This window comes from Diadema antillarum, unplaced genomic scaffold, assembly GCF_040938485.1.
Source record: "Diadema antillarum isolate AM-2024a unplaced genomic scaffold, OU_Dant_1.0 scf00000037, whole genome shotgun sequence".
NCBI lineage: Eukaryota > Metazoa > Echinodermata > Echinoidea > Diadematoida > Diadematidae > Diadema > Diadema antillarum.
In genome coordinates, this window is record NW_027270926.1 from 130,109 (window position 1) to 150,968 (window position 20,860).

A 20,860-nucleotide genomic window follows, 5' to 3' on the forward strand; every position below is an offset into this window, starting at 1 on the left:
ATTATGTACACATATAAATTTTTTGCTATGTAGGTAAGACAAACAATCGGAACATTGTGACAGTTCAAGTTAACGTTGAACCACAATGTTTCGTCATCAAAACGATGTTTTCACTTACTTTGTATATTCACCACAGAGAAAACACGTGAGCATCGATAGGAATACACAATAACATAGCATATGCTCATTACATTACAAAATACAATCCATGTATATGAACAATACGTTTTCTTCTCTGATGCAATAGAAGTTCAGCCAAGATGTGATCTATCGTCTACCACATCAACACAATCGTGTTCGTATAGATGCATTTATGTAAATATATGGGTATACATACATGCATATTCATTTTTTTTTGGGGGGGGGGCTAGAATGACCATCAATCGGAATATTCTGACCATAACGATGTGTTTTCACTTATTTTGTTTAGTCATCACAGTGAATACACACAAGCATCAATACTTTTAGAATACGTAATAACATGGTACGTCTATTACATTATAGCATTCATAATGTATGATATATTTACATTTATGTACAATGAATTTTTTGTCCTGATACAGTGGATTCAACCTTGCTGTAACGATGTCGTATGTAGCAGCATCTACCATGACTATACACTGGTAATGACTGGATAGGTATAGCAACCACATAACTCCCCTCTGCTTGTGAAGACGGTAATGTTGTATGATGTGAATAGTGGCTTCAACTAGCCATGAAGACATTAGTAATCAGACATTACTGATCAGGGTAGCGTTTCATAAAGCTTGTCATTCACTGCTAAAATGTTTTTGAGCTACTCTGTAACGTCTATATTTTCGAGAGATTATTTTTGTTGTGATATATGTTGAGCGGCTCAAAAACATATTCGCGGGGTTTTGAATTTGCGCTGCACAATTGCCAACCCATTAAAATGTGCAGAGAAAATTGTGAAGACATTTTCGCGGGTTTCAAAATTCGCGCTAGCCAAAAGTAGCGCGAAACGCGAGAAAATTAATGTACAGCGAAATTTTGTGCGTTTACCGACAAATTCTTGCATTTGATTAGCTGAGAGCAAATTTATCAATGTGACTCACTGGCAATGATGAAACGCTCCCAGGTCACCGTGAAGACGTGTTGAATAGCGGGTAATGGTATACAGCAAATGAGTATATTTGTAATTGAATATATAAAATATATTCAACTATAACTTCCGAAAAGCAGCTGCTTTGTAACTTAGGCTACATCTATCATACAAACATTATTCGGTAAAGGTACGGCTTAAGTGGCTTCACACTGTCCTTGTGTATTTTTAACATTTTTTTTTATAAACATAATGCAGGACTGAGTATAATCGCAAGACCAAGGAACTGGATTGACAAATGGTACACAGTCATAACGCATTGATAATTCAAAGGTAGCTCACTGACAGCGTGATACTTTCAGATGCAGGTGCAGATATACGATGATACATTAATATTTTTGTTAACTTTTTTGAAAGACATGTCTTCATACATTCATGTTATGTACAAAGTGTGCCATAGCCTGAACCCCAACAAATATATGTACACTGTATAAGATAAAAATAATGATCATTATGAAGTAGTTTATATATGCACAGCGTAGGTCCTTTTGTGTTATTTTTCAACCATTTTCAACGAAAATGACATGAAAATAGGGGAAAAACACATACAAGGTTTTTGTTGTATCCAAAATTTGCAAAAATTCAAAAGTCAAAATTGAAGTTTGGATCGTAGTAAGTTCTTTTGTGGAAGGGGCGGTCACTAGGAATGCAATAAGCCAGTTCGTAGTTCCACTTTGCGCATGAGCAGAAACAAGGTCATTTGGACCAACAGACATAATGGTTTTTAAATTCACTGGGATAAGCATCTGCAATGTAATGATTATTCATGAGATACTTATAAATGCTGCTTGCCAGCACATCTACCTGACAGCAAACGTAGTATTTGGCAATATCAGTAGAAAGAGATTGTCAATACATTCAATGCAAAATAATGAAATGGATGCTTTTCCAAGTGTAAATTGACGGATCGTTCTGCTCATCTGGTCTACGCAACTCTATTCTTTGTTTGAACAGGATTGTGAATCCCATAAATTGTTATGTAAAGTTTATGCATTATGTCGCTTTCAAACGAGTTAAGTGCCCCTAACCGACTGAGAAAAGAGAAAGGTCATTCGTACCAATGCGCCCATGAGCTAACTCCGAACTAGCTTATATAAGCAAAGCAATCATCGTCCCCTGCGAAAGAAAAGACGACAAGGGGATCAACGTATATAGGGCAGAGATGTTTTGCAAGGGGTTTCGAATCGGGGACTGATTGATACATAGTCTGTGGTCTTCATCCGCCGAGTTACGGCACATCCTCTTTCTACTCTTCCTTTACTTCCACCTTGACCGATCCAGTGACATTTCGAAGTTCCTTCGAGTCGAATTCGACCAGGATAGCCTTCTTTCCAGGCTTTTTGGCCTTGAAAGATATCGTCCTCTTCATCTTCTCCCCAGGTTGAAGATCGCTGCGTGAGTAAGAATTTAGAATTGAATGATTAGAAACATTAACGAGGCGGAGCTGCTCTGTATACGTTTCAGCGTTATAAGCACATCAGTCAATAACTTCGTTTTTGTAAGAAGGCTGTTTGCGTACTCTAACGAAACAGAGATATTATCTTCGTGTCGATACTGCTCTTATATCACAGTTATCGTTATCATTTTCATATATTATTATTATAAATCATCGATTATCGTTATTGATGTCATATTCACCTTTGCTTCACCGTAAATGGCTTTACGAGCTTTGGTGCCTCGATTTCGAACTCGCATCTCGTGAGGGGCCGCCGCAACGGGTTGGTGAACTCGATCGTCAGGCTCACTTCGGACTTGTCTACTTCCGCCTTCACGTCGAGGTCCGGGATTTTCAGTCGGATCTCATCTTGGTGGCTCACCGCTCTCGAAGTCTCCTAGGAAAGCAACATGGAGTTTTCAACAAGTTAAAGGGATGATAGAGTTTTGGATTGGATGTGGCTTCGGGTTTTTAATTTTTAAGATGTAGGTGTAAGAAAATGAGAAATCACTTCTGACATATGGAAGAGCATACACTTCTGAAAGCTATTTATACTTTTTTTTATGAAAATCGGTTTTAAAATGACCGAAATATCCATTTCCAGATGTCTCTCTCTCTCTCTCTCTCTCTCTCTCTCTCTCTCTTTACAATGCAACAACAGTTTCCTCTTTGTTTCCACTAGGGGGGGGGGGGTGGATTAACCCTACGTGTTTGTGTGTTTGTGTGTGAGTGTGTGTGTATGTGTGTGTATTGCCGGACATACCTCTAGCAATAGGGAAAGCACGACCGGCAGATACAGCAACATGCCGTATGATGATAGTGCCAATATGATAAAAATGTGATAAGTGGTAAAGGGGTGTATCCGGTGTGTTCAATGTTCTCAATACAGTTCTTGTGATTTGAATAATTTTCATCGATTTCTTCAGGACAAACCTCAATGTGGGCCATGACGAAGACGGAGAGGAGTCCCTCATCATCGATCTTGTCGTCGTAATCGTCGAGAGTGACGTCGATGACCATCTCCATGTGACTATTGCCCGGGACAACTTTGTCCATCTTGTCCGTCTTCACGGTATTCAGAATCCTCCCTGAGAACGTGAATATGCAAAGATACATTAGTATGAATTAAAGGGGCTATCTGCGTGGTGTGTATCAAAAATAATTATGCAGTGCAGAGACTGTTTCAAGGCAGTTATGTCGAGATTTGATATTTCTTATCCTTAAATGAATTGGTTAAATGTTCGCTCAATTCAGTCAAATCTTGTAAAACTAATGAAAAAAGCAAATCATGTGACAATCGCAACCTCTACCACTGATCACAACATCGAATAACCACGAGAAATTCTGAAACAAAAATTAATGCCACGTAGTCCTGCGTTCAGAGAGCCATTATAAGCATATAAGTACAAGTAAAATGATACTGCTTTTTTATGCTTATCAATAAATGTAAAAAAAAAATCAAAAATACGGAAAAAAACTTTTGCATGTATGATTTCAGAAAAGAGAGATCCTTTTTAGTAAGTTTGCATATACATGTATATATATATATACAAAATACTTTTTCTAAACGTCGCATTAATGACTTCATCTTGAAAAACATACTGCGCCGTGTGTGTTGCTTGTATGCGCTACACGACATATACCTACATTAATATAATTACCGATATAACAGTTTTATGAACGTTACCTTCCTCATAGTTCTCAAAGGTAAAATTCCCATTGCATATCATATTTCTTACAATGAGTGAGCCATGGGGACAAAAAGAAATGACGCAAATGCATTTGACGTTATACAGCTCAGCAGAAGCGTTAATCTCTTTGCGTTATAAAACAAACAAACTGTTATTCCTGTCAATTACAATACCTAACCACGTTGAAAACCAAGAAGCTTAGTCGCAAGATTTGACTCCTTAAAGTGAAGCAGACATTTTAGTACCTCTCTGTGTCATGCACCACTTCGGACTGAATATGACCATCACTCTTTTCATAATCCTGAAATGAATTATGTCTCAAAATGCAAACTTGGAAAGGAAGGAAGACTGAAAAAAGAGGAACAAGGAGTAAAACGAATACCTGTGTAGCTGCAACTCTCAATCTTTGCCTTGAGGAAGAGTGTTCTCCCCTCAGTGCTCGTGTTGTGCACGTCGATCTTGACCTTGAAATCCTGTCCGATGAAGACATCTTCCAGGTTGGTCACGGTGATCTTCACCTCTTCCTCCGGCTCCTCCTCGTCCTTGTTGTACAGCATTCGCAGGGAGCCTTTACCGAGGGCGCTCTTCACAACAGCGCGCTCCTCGTCAGACCCTAAGGAATGGAGGCGAAAGCACAAATGGCGGTAAATGTCACATCTAGAGACACCTTACACGTTCCAGATGACAATCTTAACATAGTCAATGAAAATTATAGATTTTGACAGCCTCCAATTGAATCTAATTGATGCTACGCCATAATTCAGTCGCAAAAGCTCCCTTGAATTGTAAAACGGCTCATGATTTTTCATGTATCTTTTAGCTGTGTAACAATCTTGTAGGGTATCATTTCATGTGAATACCAACAGCTCAAACCATTGGCTGAGCATTGTCACATAAACGACATCAACAAATGCTTTCCTCACGTGATTTTATTGCACTTCAGTTTCAACTCAAGGTCTTCTATTGTTTCCTTTGTGGCTCTTAACAATGTTTAAATCGCCAGACACATTATATGCTTCTTGTTTTTACAGATGTAACGAGCAGTGCTAAAACAATTATTAATAAAATACTCCATAAAACATACTTCATAAAACCACAATAGAAACTGAAGATGTCATCATTGTTAAACCAAAAAATACATATATGAATTAAAGCAACAAAAATATGTGCGTGACGCAATATGAAAATCAGATTTGTATTTATAATGACGGCTATACTCGTTCTGAAGAGTTTACAGTGAATAGCAAAATGATTAACTCCTTTTGAGCAAATGCACTTAAAATGAACAAATTGTAATTTAAACGGGACACGTCTCTGTGTAGTCAAAGGTCTCTTCTTAAAAAAAGGAGCTGATTTAACAGTCATGTTGATCCACTGTACCTATATAAGTTGTATACGGGCTTTGGAAGGAATCGTCACTGATCAAGAATTTTGATGCAGGAACAGCATGATTGGATGCAACTGTAAAAGAATTGTGGCTGTGTTCAAACCCATCGTCGGGTCAAGTCTTCTTGTAAAACGAATGAACTGTAATAATACGCGCTATTGCTGTTATTGTTAATAGTTATCAGAATTAGTATAGTAAAAGTATTAGCATCATCCTTATTACCTCTGTAAATACGAATGCATACAATCGATTGCTGTTGGGGCTTCTAAATAACATTTCAACACACAACGCACCTTCTGCAAACTTGTAGGCTAGTGTGAGTACTTCCCGATTCTTTTCGTTGTCGTAATCATCGTCGACGCCGACACGCTGAGTGCTGATATTGGCGCCAACCCCGTTCTTGATGGTTGATATCCTTTTGTAGGAGGCCATTGATGGGTCGGACGGATACACCGGGTCGGTCTTCACCTTCCACGTCACACGGTCCGAATTAACCTCGGCGAAGATGAACCTTTGGCGAGGAAGGGGATGTAAAAACGGATCGGAAACGCATTTGGAAACGGGTTAGACAAATAGCGAAGCGAAACAACACGTTATTTTTTGTATTCTATTTGGTGATTGACGAGCAAAATTAAACAGACATAACAGTGATCAATGTCATCGAAACAGCATGAAGAGTTAAAGTTGTGGAAGCTGTTAAAATCTAGTGTCAAGTTGGTTCTGATAGTGATATCAGTGACAATCACGTAATTATGCAAATTACACAGCATTCACATTGCTCCCTTGTCCCTATACTGTATCGGTGTTGTACCTCAGGTATACCGATGGCAATGTGAATGTGCACCCCCGTACAGTTTGTCGCTGTACAGTCCCGTTACAAACTGACACTTGGGCGCGTCCCGTTACAGCACTGGTCCTGTACGGGGACGGGCGGCAATGTTAAGGCGTCTCGGCACAACTCCATTAAAAAAAATTCAAATATAATGAAAATTTAACATATTTTCACTTTTCTAGCTTCATGAAAGAGCACTTGACTTCCCTCTGTCGAAAGCAGGGGGACTAATACTTCTGGTAAAGTATATCAGTAACAAGTCCTTGGAATGTATACTTTTCAGGAAAATGAAATTTTGTAGAATTCACCTTCATAATTCTTCATAATTACTGTTGCCCATAAGGACGTCATGCAGTGTCCTAGTCTCACTATCTAGCAATGGCGGCACCAAAATTCATAACTTTTGAACGAAACGCCCGATTTTCCTCAAACTTTCACAGGTGTGTTCTTCAAATATTATCATCCTTGCATGTTTTCATTCATCCCGCATTTATGTTTCGCTTCTGTTTCCTTTAAGGTCATAAACATTTTTTTTTTCTATTCAAATCTTATCTGCCAAAGAACACGTCATAATGTGTAACTATTCTTAGTGATCTACGAATTTATTTGAAAGCTGCAATAAAGTATATGGAATCACTCATTTCTATTGTGTACTCAACAAGATTTACAGAAGCTGAGAAAGGAACAATGAGACTAAAACGGTTTCCCTTCCCGCCACACCTATGAACCTCTAATTGACGGTTGGACTTTTGAGCTGCCCAAACATTGCCACGTTTGATGGCTTCGTAAGAATGAATGGAAACACAGACTAGATAAACAATCTGTCACAGCTAAACGTGGTTATACTTCAGTTTCTTACAAACTTGAGCATATACACGGAGGGTAACATTCAAGTCTGTTGCACTACACGTACTTTCCGTCGAATGGTATATTGACCAAGCCACGCTTGATCGCCAGGACAGGGGCAGGACCACACATGTAAAACCCTGTGCATTAAAGAAACAGAAAGATGGACAGACAGTTAGTGTGTGTGTGTGCGCGCGCGCGCGCGTGTGTGTGAGGGATGAATACGGGGTTTCACGGTTCCATTTGTCGTTTTATACAATCAGAGCCATGTTTGTTTTTAAATTCACTGAGATAAGTATCAATGGGGTAATGATTACTCATTATGATCTTTGTAAATGGTACTTGCAAGCACATCCACCTGGCCGCGAGCCTGGTATTTTGGTGATATTGATAGAAGCGCTTGCTGTCAAATACAAAACATGGATGCCTGTCGGAGTGTCACCTGATACGCATGCAAGTTCATTTTTTTTTGAACATGAATCCCATAAATTGTTATGTCAAGCAGGCTTATGCTTTATTCTGCTTTGAAAACGAGTGACATGCCTAACCGATATTATTCTCGTTCAGACGGTGACTCCTAACCTAGAGAACAGCTATCTTCGAGGATAAGTTCGCAGTTACACCGTGTAGACGCACCCATTGATAGCTAACTTGAAGTCAAATCGAAGATAGCTATTCACGAGATATATCAGGGCTAGTGCTCTATCAGCGGGGGGTTCCCAATCGTGTCGACAGAACTTGTTGATAGGAACTTGCAGATAAGCATAGTTGCATGGGAGAGTGAGCCCATCCTCGGGGATAGCTACCTTCGAGGATAAACTTCGTCGTGTGAATGCGCGTCGTAGTTAGGGGGCCAGAGCTTATTGTGGAAGATAGCTATCCTCGAGATTAAGGATCACCGTCTCAACCTAACTATTCAGAAAAAAAAAGAAAGGTCATTTGTCCCAATGTGCACATGAGCTTACTGTGAACTGGCTTATGAACACATCAGAATAAATCATCAGAACATGGTATGACATACGCTTCTTTCTCGCCGACAATATGAAACTGAACTTAACTGTGAGATCACAATAACATGAAAATCGTAAACTGTTGTACATAATTATCATATGATTACACACTGTAAGGCGGATAAGGAGAAGAGAACATGTACTTCAAACGGACACCGCTATTGGCCGAATATTTCAATGTCTTGACCCTTTAGAGCGCAATTTTTCATAGTGTTATCAATTACGCACGTTTAAAACTAATCGCTTTTCCTGTAAATCAAAACATGATTAAAAATGCAAAGGGAATGTGGATTGGGTAAGGTAAAGGTTTCAGAAACATCGTAAGATGCAAACACAACATTGCATAATAACAAAATTGCTTTCAAATAATCAAAGGGTTAACGGTTCATCTACGAGTATTTGACATGGCCAATTCTTGATGAATGCTACGTAATTCTCGGTTATAAGATTCTTGGACACTATTCCTGCCGATTGTCGCCACTTAGACAGTCAATAGAGGGAGCCATTTTTTCACAAAGAACTTTTATTGACTTAATATTAGCTTAACATAGAGGGAACACTTTACCCTGGCTGAGTTCTTGTGGAGTAGCATCGACAGCTTGCCATCCGCCGAACCCCGGATCCAAGTCATCGCGAGTCATCCACGCTTCGTTCCACACGTGGAAGTTCCAAACAGAATCTTTACCCTCGATTTTTTCGCCGTCCTCGTCCACGAAGGCATCAATGGTCATGCTGCCGTCGGTGTCGTGGGCTGACCGGAAGTTGGTGACGCTTCGCGCGGGGATGCCAAGGCAGCGAAGAAAAGTGGTGAAGACTCCAGAGAAGACCCAGCACTGTCCGTATCTAGGCAACAGAAGAAAACCAGAAGGAATCATTATCTCATTCCGGCAGTCAGAGCGGATGTCTTTAAAAACCTTAGAGTTGAGATAAGCTTTAATGATAGCTGCTTTAATTCCCTGAGTAGATGCAGTGATTGTATTGCATTTCCTTACAGCTGGTACGCACCATCATCCGTCATCCTTACCTGACGCTTTCGTTGGTCCTTTTGAACTCTTCCAGAATTTTGACGCTGCCATTCCAGTGACTGGGACTGACCCCATCTTCGTAATTCCCTGACCAGTTGCCCCAGAGAACCCTATCATTAATAGCATAAGACAGCAGACGGGAGACTTTTATGGGGCAAAAACGGAAGTCGGCCTGGACGCAGCTTTCAAACACCATGAAGACGGCATCCCTGACATCCTGATCAAACTGCCCAAAGTTCCACTTCATGCCGAATGAGCTTTTGTACGTTCCCCGCCAGATTCTACCCATGTCCGACAGCACGTACTCCTCGCGTTCGACTTTGTCGCCCATATACACGGCGTCTTGCTCGCACCAGGGGTTGAACAGCATGTATAGCACGCATTCCTGTGGGAACTTTGCCCGCATGCCGGACCTCTTGCTCTCCACGAGCACGCTCAGACTGTATCTGCCAACGGGAGCGACGGGAGGGCTGCGGACATTCAACGTTACGCTGTTTTTGTCCGAAGACTTCAGATTGGCGCTCCAGTCAAATCCAATGGCCTCTTTCCCTACAGGGATGGTAATTAGAGTCCCGCTCCATTCCATGGGTCTTTCACCTAAAACAATAACAGGAAAATAACGATTAACAAAAAGAAAGAAGAAGAAAGAAGAAGAAGAAAAAGAAGAACACGTGAAGGAGAAGGGAATATAGGATGTGTGACCACCTAATGATTTTTATGTATTCATCACCGAAATAAAGCCAACAATGCAACTATACTGCACCATCATGCAATGAAATAATGCCGAATATTGTCAACCTTTCTAAATACTTGCAAGGGTATTAAGTTTATTAACTTGGGGCATCATGGATTACATTTAAAAAAATTGTAGTAAATAACGAAAAAGTTATTATTTATGATCATGATTATCATTAACATTTGCTGTATCTATTAACTACTATGGTCCATATTAGTCTCATTATCATTATATGTTATAATCATTATTAGTATAACTTAGCAAAAGTAGGTGTAGCAAGAGTGGAAGTAGTAGAGGTACTGGTGGTTGCACACACACACACACACACACACACACGAAGACACACTACCTCTTTGTTTTTCTCATAAAGCGTACATTGACCAATCAAAAATCTGTGTAATATTGGGCGGGGGGGGCATTTTATGATGCGTTTTGTCCGACAAACTTACAGGAAAAAATGTGCTCTCAGCCATCAGATGCAAGGACTTCAGTAGCTTATAACAATTTGTCGGAAAAAATCTGACAAAACGCTTCATGAAATGCCTTCAGGAATGTTACCTTCCATCTTCAGAGCAAACTGCAGGATAAGTGTTTCCCTCTTGGGCTTATACTCCCGGTTGAGTTGCACCTCAATCGTGAACTCCTGACCCCTCCGGACTATAAGTTCATTGTTCCTGCCATCATCGAACTCATATTCTGACGTGAAGTGCAGAAAGCCGTTGGAGAGAACCTGTCGAAAAAAAGAATGCACACATGCAGGAACACACACACACACACACATACACGCAGAAACAAAATCATTTACCAAAATATATGACATGCGTTGATGCGATTCATAATCTGAGAAATCGATGGTATCCTTCGCCAAACAGCTTAAAAGCTGAAAAACTTTAATGATCAATTTGAAAGGCATCATTCTTGAAAAAAAAATCTCTAAACGAAGAAAAATCAAACGCATTTATGACCTGACCTAACGCGCTAGGTACTTGTGAGAAACATGAACCATGCAGCTTGACGAATGTGTTTTCGCTTTCGGAATATGCCCATTCATGTCTTTGTTTGTATGTTTGTTTTGTTGGTTTTATTTTAATGTTTTTGAAGGTTACTGAATAAGAAGTCATTCGTTTTTCTTAATTTTAGTCTGCATTATGTAACGGTTACTTGGTCTCAAAGGTCCATCAAGATTAGAGAGAAAAAATATCATTGTGGATAGAATTATAATACAAATGATTCTTGCCAAAAAAATGATTAATTATCAGAAAACTAAGAGCAAAAACACACAGCTGATGAAAGAACTGGGCAACAGCAGAGACAAAACTAAGAAGAAAAGCATTCATTCCATCTTTTCTGAATAAGCGTATCGGAAAAAGAAAAGTGGTCAAGTGACAAAGCAGTCTCTTACATTTAGGCCCACATCGGTGACCTTGAGAGACGGCAGCGTTGGTCGCGGAGGAGCCGATGGCGCTGGCTGAGAGGGCGCTGGTTCACTCGCGGGGGTCGGTTCTGGAGGTGCAGCTGGGTTCTCCGCGGGAGTTTCTCCAGCGGCTTCTGCCGGAGCAGTAGTTGAAGCGTCTGCAGGGGTATCGATTGAAGCCGCGGGAGCGTCTTCCGATGAACCGCTGACAGGTGGCTGGTTCGAGTTTCCGTCAGTGTTCCCACTCGGTGTCTCATCGTCATCGTCATCGTTATCATCCTCCTCCTCCAGGGCTGGCGGCTGCGGTTGGTTACTGAAATAGATCTCGAACCAATACCAGCCGTTGTTGGTTGCGCCTGATCCACCAGTGGCCCCGGAAGACGCGGCGGCTGGCGGTTGTCGAGAATTCGCCCCTGAGCCCGTGTTTGCGGGAGCAGTTGGGTGCTCATTGGGCTTACTAGGAGCCGCCCCTCCTTTGCTAGATCCAGATCCCATTCTGTGAAAAGAACAACCAGAGGACAGAGATGCTGAAAAAATAGACATGTTCAGTAAGAACGAAAGAAATCTTGTCATAAATACAAATAGCTTTAACAGTTTCCAAAACATTCTACACAAATCCACTCCCCCTTGATATCAATTAGGAGTGTGACTCAACGCTCTTAAACGCACTGTAAATTTACACTAAAGATGTCTTTCTCGCTCTTACGAAGAGTTTCATTTTAGCAAATGAACAAAGCAAATTTCTTTTTACGATTGGTCAAGTGCATGCGGGCCTCAATGCGATTGTATTGTAGTCATGTGGGGATCATTTTGTTATTCTTGTTATTGGAAACTACTTCTTTGACTCGGGGATTTATTCTGGCTTCGTATAATGGCCCCTTCAAAATTATGCATGGGATTGCGTTGGCCTTTTATGATCCCATACGATTTAACACAGTGGCGGTCCCGAGCACATGCTAGCAAATGATAACCATATTCTTCACTTATGTCCCTTGCGGGTTCCTCCAGACCAGGCACTGGGTAGCATGGGCATCTTAGATCTCACGTGATTAGTCATCTGCAAGCACACAGTATGTGCTCCTAAAGAAAGCAGCGGAAGGTTCCTAAGGCCGATTTGTGATCCAGTGGTCAAGCGTGCACAACAAAGATTACGATTGTGGAACCCCTGCAGTTCGCCCATGATTCCCGTGATCACATCGGTAGGGGATTCTCTTGTAAGGACTTTGTTATTTTTTTTTTTTTTTGGTTTGAGGGGCCAAATGCCCGCATGCCTCCATAGGCAGTGGTAGTGGTAACCCCCCCCCCAAAAAAAAAAGAAAGAAAGAAAAAAAAAGAAAAAAAAAGACTCGATCAAATTCATTTAAACTCAAGCGGTATCTACAAATCTACAGTATATGACTTTTTATCAACGCCTACATTTTTAACATCATCTTGTATCGACCATGTTACACAGAAAGTGTAGGAGGGTTAATTTTTAAGTATATGCTTCATTTAGTCATCACTTAACAACTAGATTGGCATGTTATTATGATCAATATCAATCTTTCATGAAAGTAACATTTCATGTATGTAAAGCATTCGTAATCGTTCATATTCCATGTCTGATTGGAATAAACTTATATCACTTGTTTGACAAATGTATTTGATCTTAGTCTTATCATTGAGGACAACTTGAACGTAGAAGGTATAACACTTTAGACTTTAAGAAAGGAATAACATGCCGGATTGCAGAGAAAAAGAAAAGGGATAAAGACAATGACACACAAGCGCATTTGGTATTCTTCATGTACGTATATGCCACAACAGGATAATTTATCCTCGTCTCTATTTTTATGCGTCATTGTTGCACTCATTACATAAATACGTCGTCTGAGAATGATAGGAGAAGCGTTGTCATTTCCACTGTTGCAATCATCATGGCGTTCTTATCAAATAATCATTATTTGTGTCCAGGACGATGTAATAAAATGAAAGCTGAATAATTGCGTGGTCAATAATGGCGACTCAATCACAAAAGCTAATGGGGTGACAACAATGCTGGTAGGGCTGATGAGGTTCACGCTGATGACTGGTTCAAGGACGAGTACAAGGTGGAAGCGTAACACAGATACGGGACTGAATATGAAAAGATCTCATCCCCCATGATGTGTGTTATTATACCTACCGTCCCACGGTGCGATACTGTATGATAATTCCAAATGTATGTAAGATTTCAGTGTACGGGTCATATATATTCGCCATGTGTATTCCTGCAGCGCAGCGCCAGTGAAACTCTGTCGGAATTGCACAGGTTTATTGCCGTCGAAGAACGTTTGTATACACATGCTGTGCATAACCACTTGTATGAATAGTACTCATATTCATTTTCTCTTTAGCCATTGGTATGGCATAAGGTTTCTGTGCTTCCTTTGATAAGCTGTGTCCTTGACCCCTTTATATTCACTATCATAATTTGTTCCACTAAGGTCTCTCTGCGCGAAGACTTTGAATAGAGAAGGTCATTTTAAGCTGCGCAATCTTTATCCGACAATATCACAAACACGAATGAAATCTGCATTTACAGCGCGTCAGTGGTACAAAACAGTAATCAGGACGGTAGTATGTTCTATCACAGTAAATTTCAACCTTTGGGAATATTGAGCAACTCTCTACAGTTACGACAGTTAATATCGCACTAAACTATAGTCGTTGCGTCCAATCTGAATTGACCATAAATGCATAATGGAAAATAACAATCTTAAACCATAATATGAAGAATGACGTGGGGATATTAAGAAAGAGAGAGCAAAAGAAAGAAACGGAGAGGAAAAAGAGGAAGAAACAAGAGAGAGAGAGGAGAGAGTGATAGAGAAAAAAGACTGCAGCTGCCAGAAACTAGATAGTGAAAGGAATTGAATATGCAATGATACTGATATGTGATTTTTGAAAAGGACGTCCAACAAGAAACAAAACAGAACATTAAAAACATTTGAACAATTACGTAATCAATCGCTATTGTATATAAGGCCAAAGTGTTCCTACCGTTCCTCTTTGTCACCGTCAGAGTGGTGTATAGGCCGCCGCCGTCAGACAGTAACTTTTACTTTACATTATCTAATCAGTGAGGCAATTTTGTATCTAAAAAGCTTAGTATGAACATAATTATGGATTATGCGTATGACAACCACCTGCTGCTGTAACTCACCCCACGCTGAGTTAAGGTGAAAATATATTTTGTCATGCGACACCAGTATGCGACCAGACGGATGGCTCATGGAATCAATCCTAGATGGTTATTCACGTAAGTGACCACCACGCGTATTATGGCGCCACTTCCCCGTATGATTCTGATAGCGTTGATGAAAATATCAGTCAGTTATAGACTTGCAAATATTATGACAACACACTCCCCGGTGGGCAAAATGTATCAAGGCAACAACAATTCATGGAAGCGCCACAGACGTCGTGCGCCGTATCGCATTATTCACCGTGCATTGGAAGAAGAATGGAAAAAAATGTCACAAAAAATACCCATGCCGTTGCTATGGAGTAGCGTTCCGGTTGTTAAGTAAACAAGAGCGCCTTGATGAAAAACACTCATGGGTGCGGAAGAATTGGTCTGGCGTGTCTGGACGTGGTTCACAGTCAGCCACTGCTCGCTATGACCCAGGGGAAAGACTGCACCGCCGCGCTTTTAGGTCGAGATCAATGTCAAATGAAACGCGTATTCCCTGCAAGGGAGGAGGCCAACAGCGGAAAGCCAGTATTATCGCCTCCGTGCACTGCGCACATCATTATTTACATTATCGTGTGGATGACTGAAGATGAACCAGTGGTGAAAAAAGGGAGAGAAAAAATGTTATAATGCTTCCAGATGGTTTGTCTACCATTTCTGTGTTTGTCTGTTTTTTCTCATCTTTTTCTCTTTTTCGTTTGCGATATTATGTTTTATGTCGAAAATAACTTGGCGCAAACACCGCACATTTGATTTTGATTTCAGAAGAGATTATCATATATAATGTACGTCAAACTGGTTCTACAGCTCGCAACACAACAGACCAAAACATTCATCACAAATCTACTGTGTGTATTGATATTCTCGAATATTTCCGGAACGATCCAATAAATCGCTGTATCGACCCTTCTCTCACAATGGTCCCATGAGATTTACTCCAGTGACAATTGCTGCTATGGAATATCTACACGCTGTATAAGCCAAACATAATACCTACTCACAAGCATAACCCTAACCCTAATCCTAATCCTCACATCAAACTTAACTTAAAATCCTATCACAACGCTAGCCCCCAAAACCCCGAGATTATTGGAGAAAATAAGACCGGAGCAATTGTCGCAGGGGCAAATGTCGTGTCACCCTCATAATATCATCGGCTTTTGATTCTAGTTTTGCCTGTCCATTCCCCTCTCCTGATATCATTTTTCTTCCGTACACATATCATCTTCGTCCTTCCCTTTCCCCATCTTGTGGGACATTTAACCGAGGACTTGTATCACCTGAAATATTGTGTAGATATCATATTGTTTTCAAAAACTGTAGGCGCCAAAAGACGTCATTGGTATTTTAGGAAGGATTACAACACACGTGTCCTGCCTCATATTCCGAAAGAAAGAAAAAAAATCATGTCACTTTCATGGCAAAGTTCGAGTAAAATCATTATATAGCTTGACTTGATCAAGGGGAAAATGATCCAGTAAGTATTCGATGCAGTTCAGGAAAAAGTTCAACAACAAATATTTGTATGATCTGTGCCACGTAAGCAGAATAGCCAATAAACGGTACTGTCTGACAAAATAATTAGTCATTCACTTTGAATGCACACCTTGTACGCTCTCATCTAAAAGATGCAAATACACATTGTATTGATAAGTCCTTATCCAGAGGGGCATCACCTTGGCGATTTATGAGGTCTTGATGCGACTGTAAGCCTCTAGAGCCTGATATATCATTCCATATCTTTTCATTCAATTGTTTGTCATTACCGAGTGCCAATTAATAATTGTGCAACGAAGGCCCCCAACGTCAAGGTAAGATCGAAGCCTGGCCGATCCCTTCCTTGCCAGATTGATTAGTGCCACAGGAACACTTTGGCTGTTGCCATGGCTAAATATCGGGGCAGTAGGCAGTAGATGCATTCATCACAACATTGCTTTGGAAACGAGAGCTGAAAAACATAGCGACTGACGTAAATAGCTAATAAGCCACGCAGGCATGGCATGGAAAACTTGCTCTGCTTCTTCGTGCAGAATTATTGTGGGCAGTATGCCAAAACCTCTCTGAATCTTGTTACTACAAACGTGTTCAAATGCTGGAACATCAAAAGAAAGTAACCTTTGTACTAACTCACAGAGCCATAAACCTTTAATAGGACACCTCAAGGTGTGCATGATCGCATGGGCTGGGAAAATCGACACACGTCGCTTAACATATTTGTCTCCCATAGATGATTATTTGAGAACAAACAAGATGTATAATGAGATAAAGATGGCACCACAGAGGCATCGGCGATTTGCTTGGGACGCCATTTTTTCAATTTGATCCTGACCCGCGTTTCCATGGAGCGAGTAAAACATGTGTTTACTGGCTTGAACTTGCTCGAAACTGGGTCTCTTTATCTAAACAATGTTAAGTTTCTTTCTGTATAGATGTTCACTGAAAAGTAGGACAAACCTTTATATGTGTGTGTGTGTGTGTGCGTGTGTGTGTGTGTGTGTGTGTTGGTTTACATTTGTGATGCCGTGTATGTGTATGTACTACGTGTGACTGAGTGCCTGAATACGCGCATTTATGTTCGAGTCCAGGGGCGGATCCAGGAATTCCGTAAAGAGGGGGCGCGTTTACAACATTAAAGGGGGGGGGGGCGCACGCACCCCTCCCCCCCATTTTTTCTTTTTATTTCTTTTGTTTCAACAAAATCTAAAGGGGGGGGGGGGGCGTGCGCCGGTTGCGGTCCTCCCTGGATCCGCCCCTGGAGTCTACCATCAAGTGTATTTCAGGAATCGTACAAAAAAGCTAAACCATACATCACCTGCACAGCTTACTGAAGCGAATACAATAATTGCATGGAAAGAAAGAGACAGAAAAAAAAAACAAACCTATATAACATGTACAAAGGCCCCTTGCTTTGCTCGGGGTGTATTTACATGTACGTGGATGCGCAGCCGATCTTTGGAGAGAGCAGATACAGCGGTACACACACACACACACACACACACACACACACACACACACACACACACACACACACACACACACACACACACACACACACACACACACACACACACACTGCGTCCGTAGCAACCAAATCAATGGGCGAGACGTTCAACGTCAATGTGGGGGAAAAATCATCCGTCTCAAGGCTGTGTGTCTATACAGTTTTCCAGTGCAATCGAGGAAGACAAAAGGGGGAGGTTTACACATACACAGACATATATATATATATATATATATATATATATATATATATATATATATATATATATGTGTGTGTGTGTGTGTGTGTGTGTGTGTGTGTGTGTGTGTGTGTGTGTGTGTGCGTGTGTACATATATGATACAAATATTTCAGCTCTCTTGTTGTTTCCAAAACACAAAATGTAAAAGAAGAGATCAGTATAAAATGCATTAACGTCCAACAAATTTTAAAGGTTCGTCGAAACTTGTTCGGTGTAACGAGCAGAATCTTCTGGACGTTATGCATTACTGATTTCTTTCTTTCATCTTTACATAATTGACATTGCGTTGTCAAAATATACAATGTGTTCATTTGTTCTAGGAGCTGCAATAACAGGCTATTGGAAGAGACGACGTACGAATTAAAAGCGCACCATCTATACAACCAATGCCTACCAGTTTCTCTTTTCTTTTTTCTTTTTTAGCTGCTTAAACTTTTTTCTTGTTACAAAATGTGCGTGCATCGTAAAGGTTGTATTAGTTTTAATATTTTTCCTTTCACCTTTTACAAAAAGTCTGTACATCGTAAATGAATTTATCAGTATGATTTTAGTTTGAACCTTTTATATCTTCTTAATGGAAGTCGGTCACACATACACGAAAACTAATGGCCGACCTCCGGTAACCCTCTTCTAAGCAATACATACATGACATCTTTTATTTGATTTTAGATTTTTTTTTTAAAATAAAAACGAAGTAACATACAAATACATTATACAAACTATGATGGCAGCAGTGATTTATCATGGTCGGCAAATTATTCATGATTATGCACATACACACGTAAAGCAATCAATCAGACATCATTGATACATACATGTACACATTTGCGCCATAAGACTGCTGGATTTCACAAAAGTAGTTTGAATGACGTGATTGCTGCATTTGATGAACATTGTTTTAGCCGTTAACATGTTCCTATCTACAATCTGAGTATGAATGTAGGCGATGATTTTATTAGGTTTAAACATCGCACAATCTGGATTATGATGTCATTTACCGGTTTTGGTAAATTATAAACATGTCACTTCTTAAATACTGATTGTTTTTCATGCTAATGCTGATAAATCCATGCAGTACTAATGATAGCAACGATGATTTTCATTCACCGACAGAGATACTATGTTTGGAGATCAGATCAATTGTAGAATCAACATAGGGTGTAATGCAACTGAGTGAAGCGATTGAGCGGGGGGGGGGGGGGGATTTTTCCCCCCTCCAGTTCTCCCCTCCGGTTCTCCTTAACTTATCCCTAAAAAACAGCAGTCTCCCACAATGTTCCTGTACTGAATGCAGACTACCACTCGCAGCTAGCCAGCTCAATTGCAGTCGTCAATGATAGACTCGCCATTCATTCATTCATTCATTCATTCATTCATTCATTCATTCATTCATTCATTCATTTATTTATTCATTCATTCATTCATTCATTCATTCATTCATTCATTCATTCATTCATTCATTCATTCATTCATTCATTCATTCATTCATATTTTTTTTCAAACTAGAAACTGTTGCTGGGTGTGAGCATTGAGAAAGAGCCCTGAGGGGTGACGGCACGAAAGACGGGTGAGACCCGATAGGTCTGCACTAATAAGTCATAGACCTGGTACTCGAACGTAATTGTTTTTATACTACTGTTGTACTACTACTCTATTACCACCACCACCACCGCCGCCATCACCACCACCACCACCACTACTACTACTATACTACTACTACGACTACGAGTACGACTACTTCTACTGCTGTTACTATTACTGCGGCTGCTGCTGCCACTTCTATTACTACTACTACAATTGAACTACTACTACTACTACTACTACTATACTGTTCTACCACTTCTACTACTACTGCTACTACTACTACTACTATTTCTACTAGTGGTGATAGTAATAATGATGATGATAAAAATAATAATAATAATAATAATAATAATAATAATAATAATAATAATAATAATAATAACAATAATGGTGATAAAAATAATGATCATATCATATCAATAATAACCCCGATAAAGCCAATTATAGTAAGTTCTTGATACACAATGTAGCATCTTTGGGTATAGGATATAGGAGACCCTGTCTTAAAGGGATAGTACAGTATTGGTGGAGGTGAGAATCGGGCTTCTAACTTTTTGCGAGATACCAAGAAAACACTTACGATATAGTACAGAGCATACCATTTTAAGAGGAATTCAAAGTTTATTTGATGAAAATCGGGTTTGGAATGACTGAAACATAAAAAAAACAAAGTAAACAAAGCGATCGTAATAAAGTGTGGGTCCCACACTTTATTAGAATCGCTCTTTTTGGATATCTCAGCCATTTCAAAACCAATTTTCATCAAATAAACAGTGAATTTCTCATAGAGTTACATGTTCTTTCATGTTTCATAAGAGGTCTCTCATGATCTCACCAAAAAATGTTAGAAACCTGAAATTTGGTCTCAACCAAAACTGTACGATCCCTTTAATCAACAACCCATCGCTGTCAGTTCACGTTCACATTATGTCCCTGTTTTGGTCAAGGGAGACATTGTACGTGAAATGAATTGTCCAAGGGTACAGGATTAAAACCCCCTGTGTTTGTAGAGACTTCTATGTTTGTCGCGTCAGGAGCCTTACAAGTGTCCCACAGCATGTAAGTTGTGTTCAGTAGAAACGTTGCTGGTCAATGCAATCTTTTGAGGCCGCAATAACGTTGTAAATTGTCCTAATGCAAAGCTAATTGCGTTAAGTGTTGAGTAGGCCTAAGTAATTATGCAGACTGATACACGTAATAACTCTGTTGCTCATACAAAATTACTTTTTATATATAATAGCAACTATAGCAACCTTGAACTTAGGATCGAACGAATGCGATGTAAACAAAACAACTAAAAACACATGCGTACTGCGCTAACGA

The 20,860-nt window shown here is 40.1% G+C and overlaps 1 protein-coding gene across 1 annotated transcript; it reads right to left on the reverse strand.

Annotated features, from left to right (window-relative positions):
* Positions 1-2,351: 2,351 nt before the first annotated feature.
* LOC139708948 (hemocyte protein-glutamine gamma-glutamyltransferase-like) lies at positions 2,352-12,532 on the reverse strand. The gene is given in 11 exon segments (XM_071620920.1): positions 2,352-2,514; positions 2,762-2,955; positions 3,492-3,646; positions 4,632-4,862; positions 5,930-6,147; positions 7,382-7,454; positions 8,890-9,167; positions 9,349-9,946; positions 10,644-10,815; positions 11,488-11,995; positions 12,483-12,532. Coding segments are annotated over 11 exon segments (2,640 nt in total).
* Positions 12,533-20,860: the final 8,328 nt, after the last annotated feature.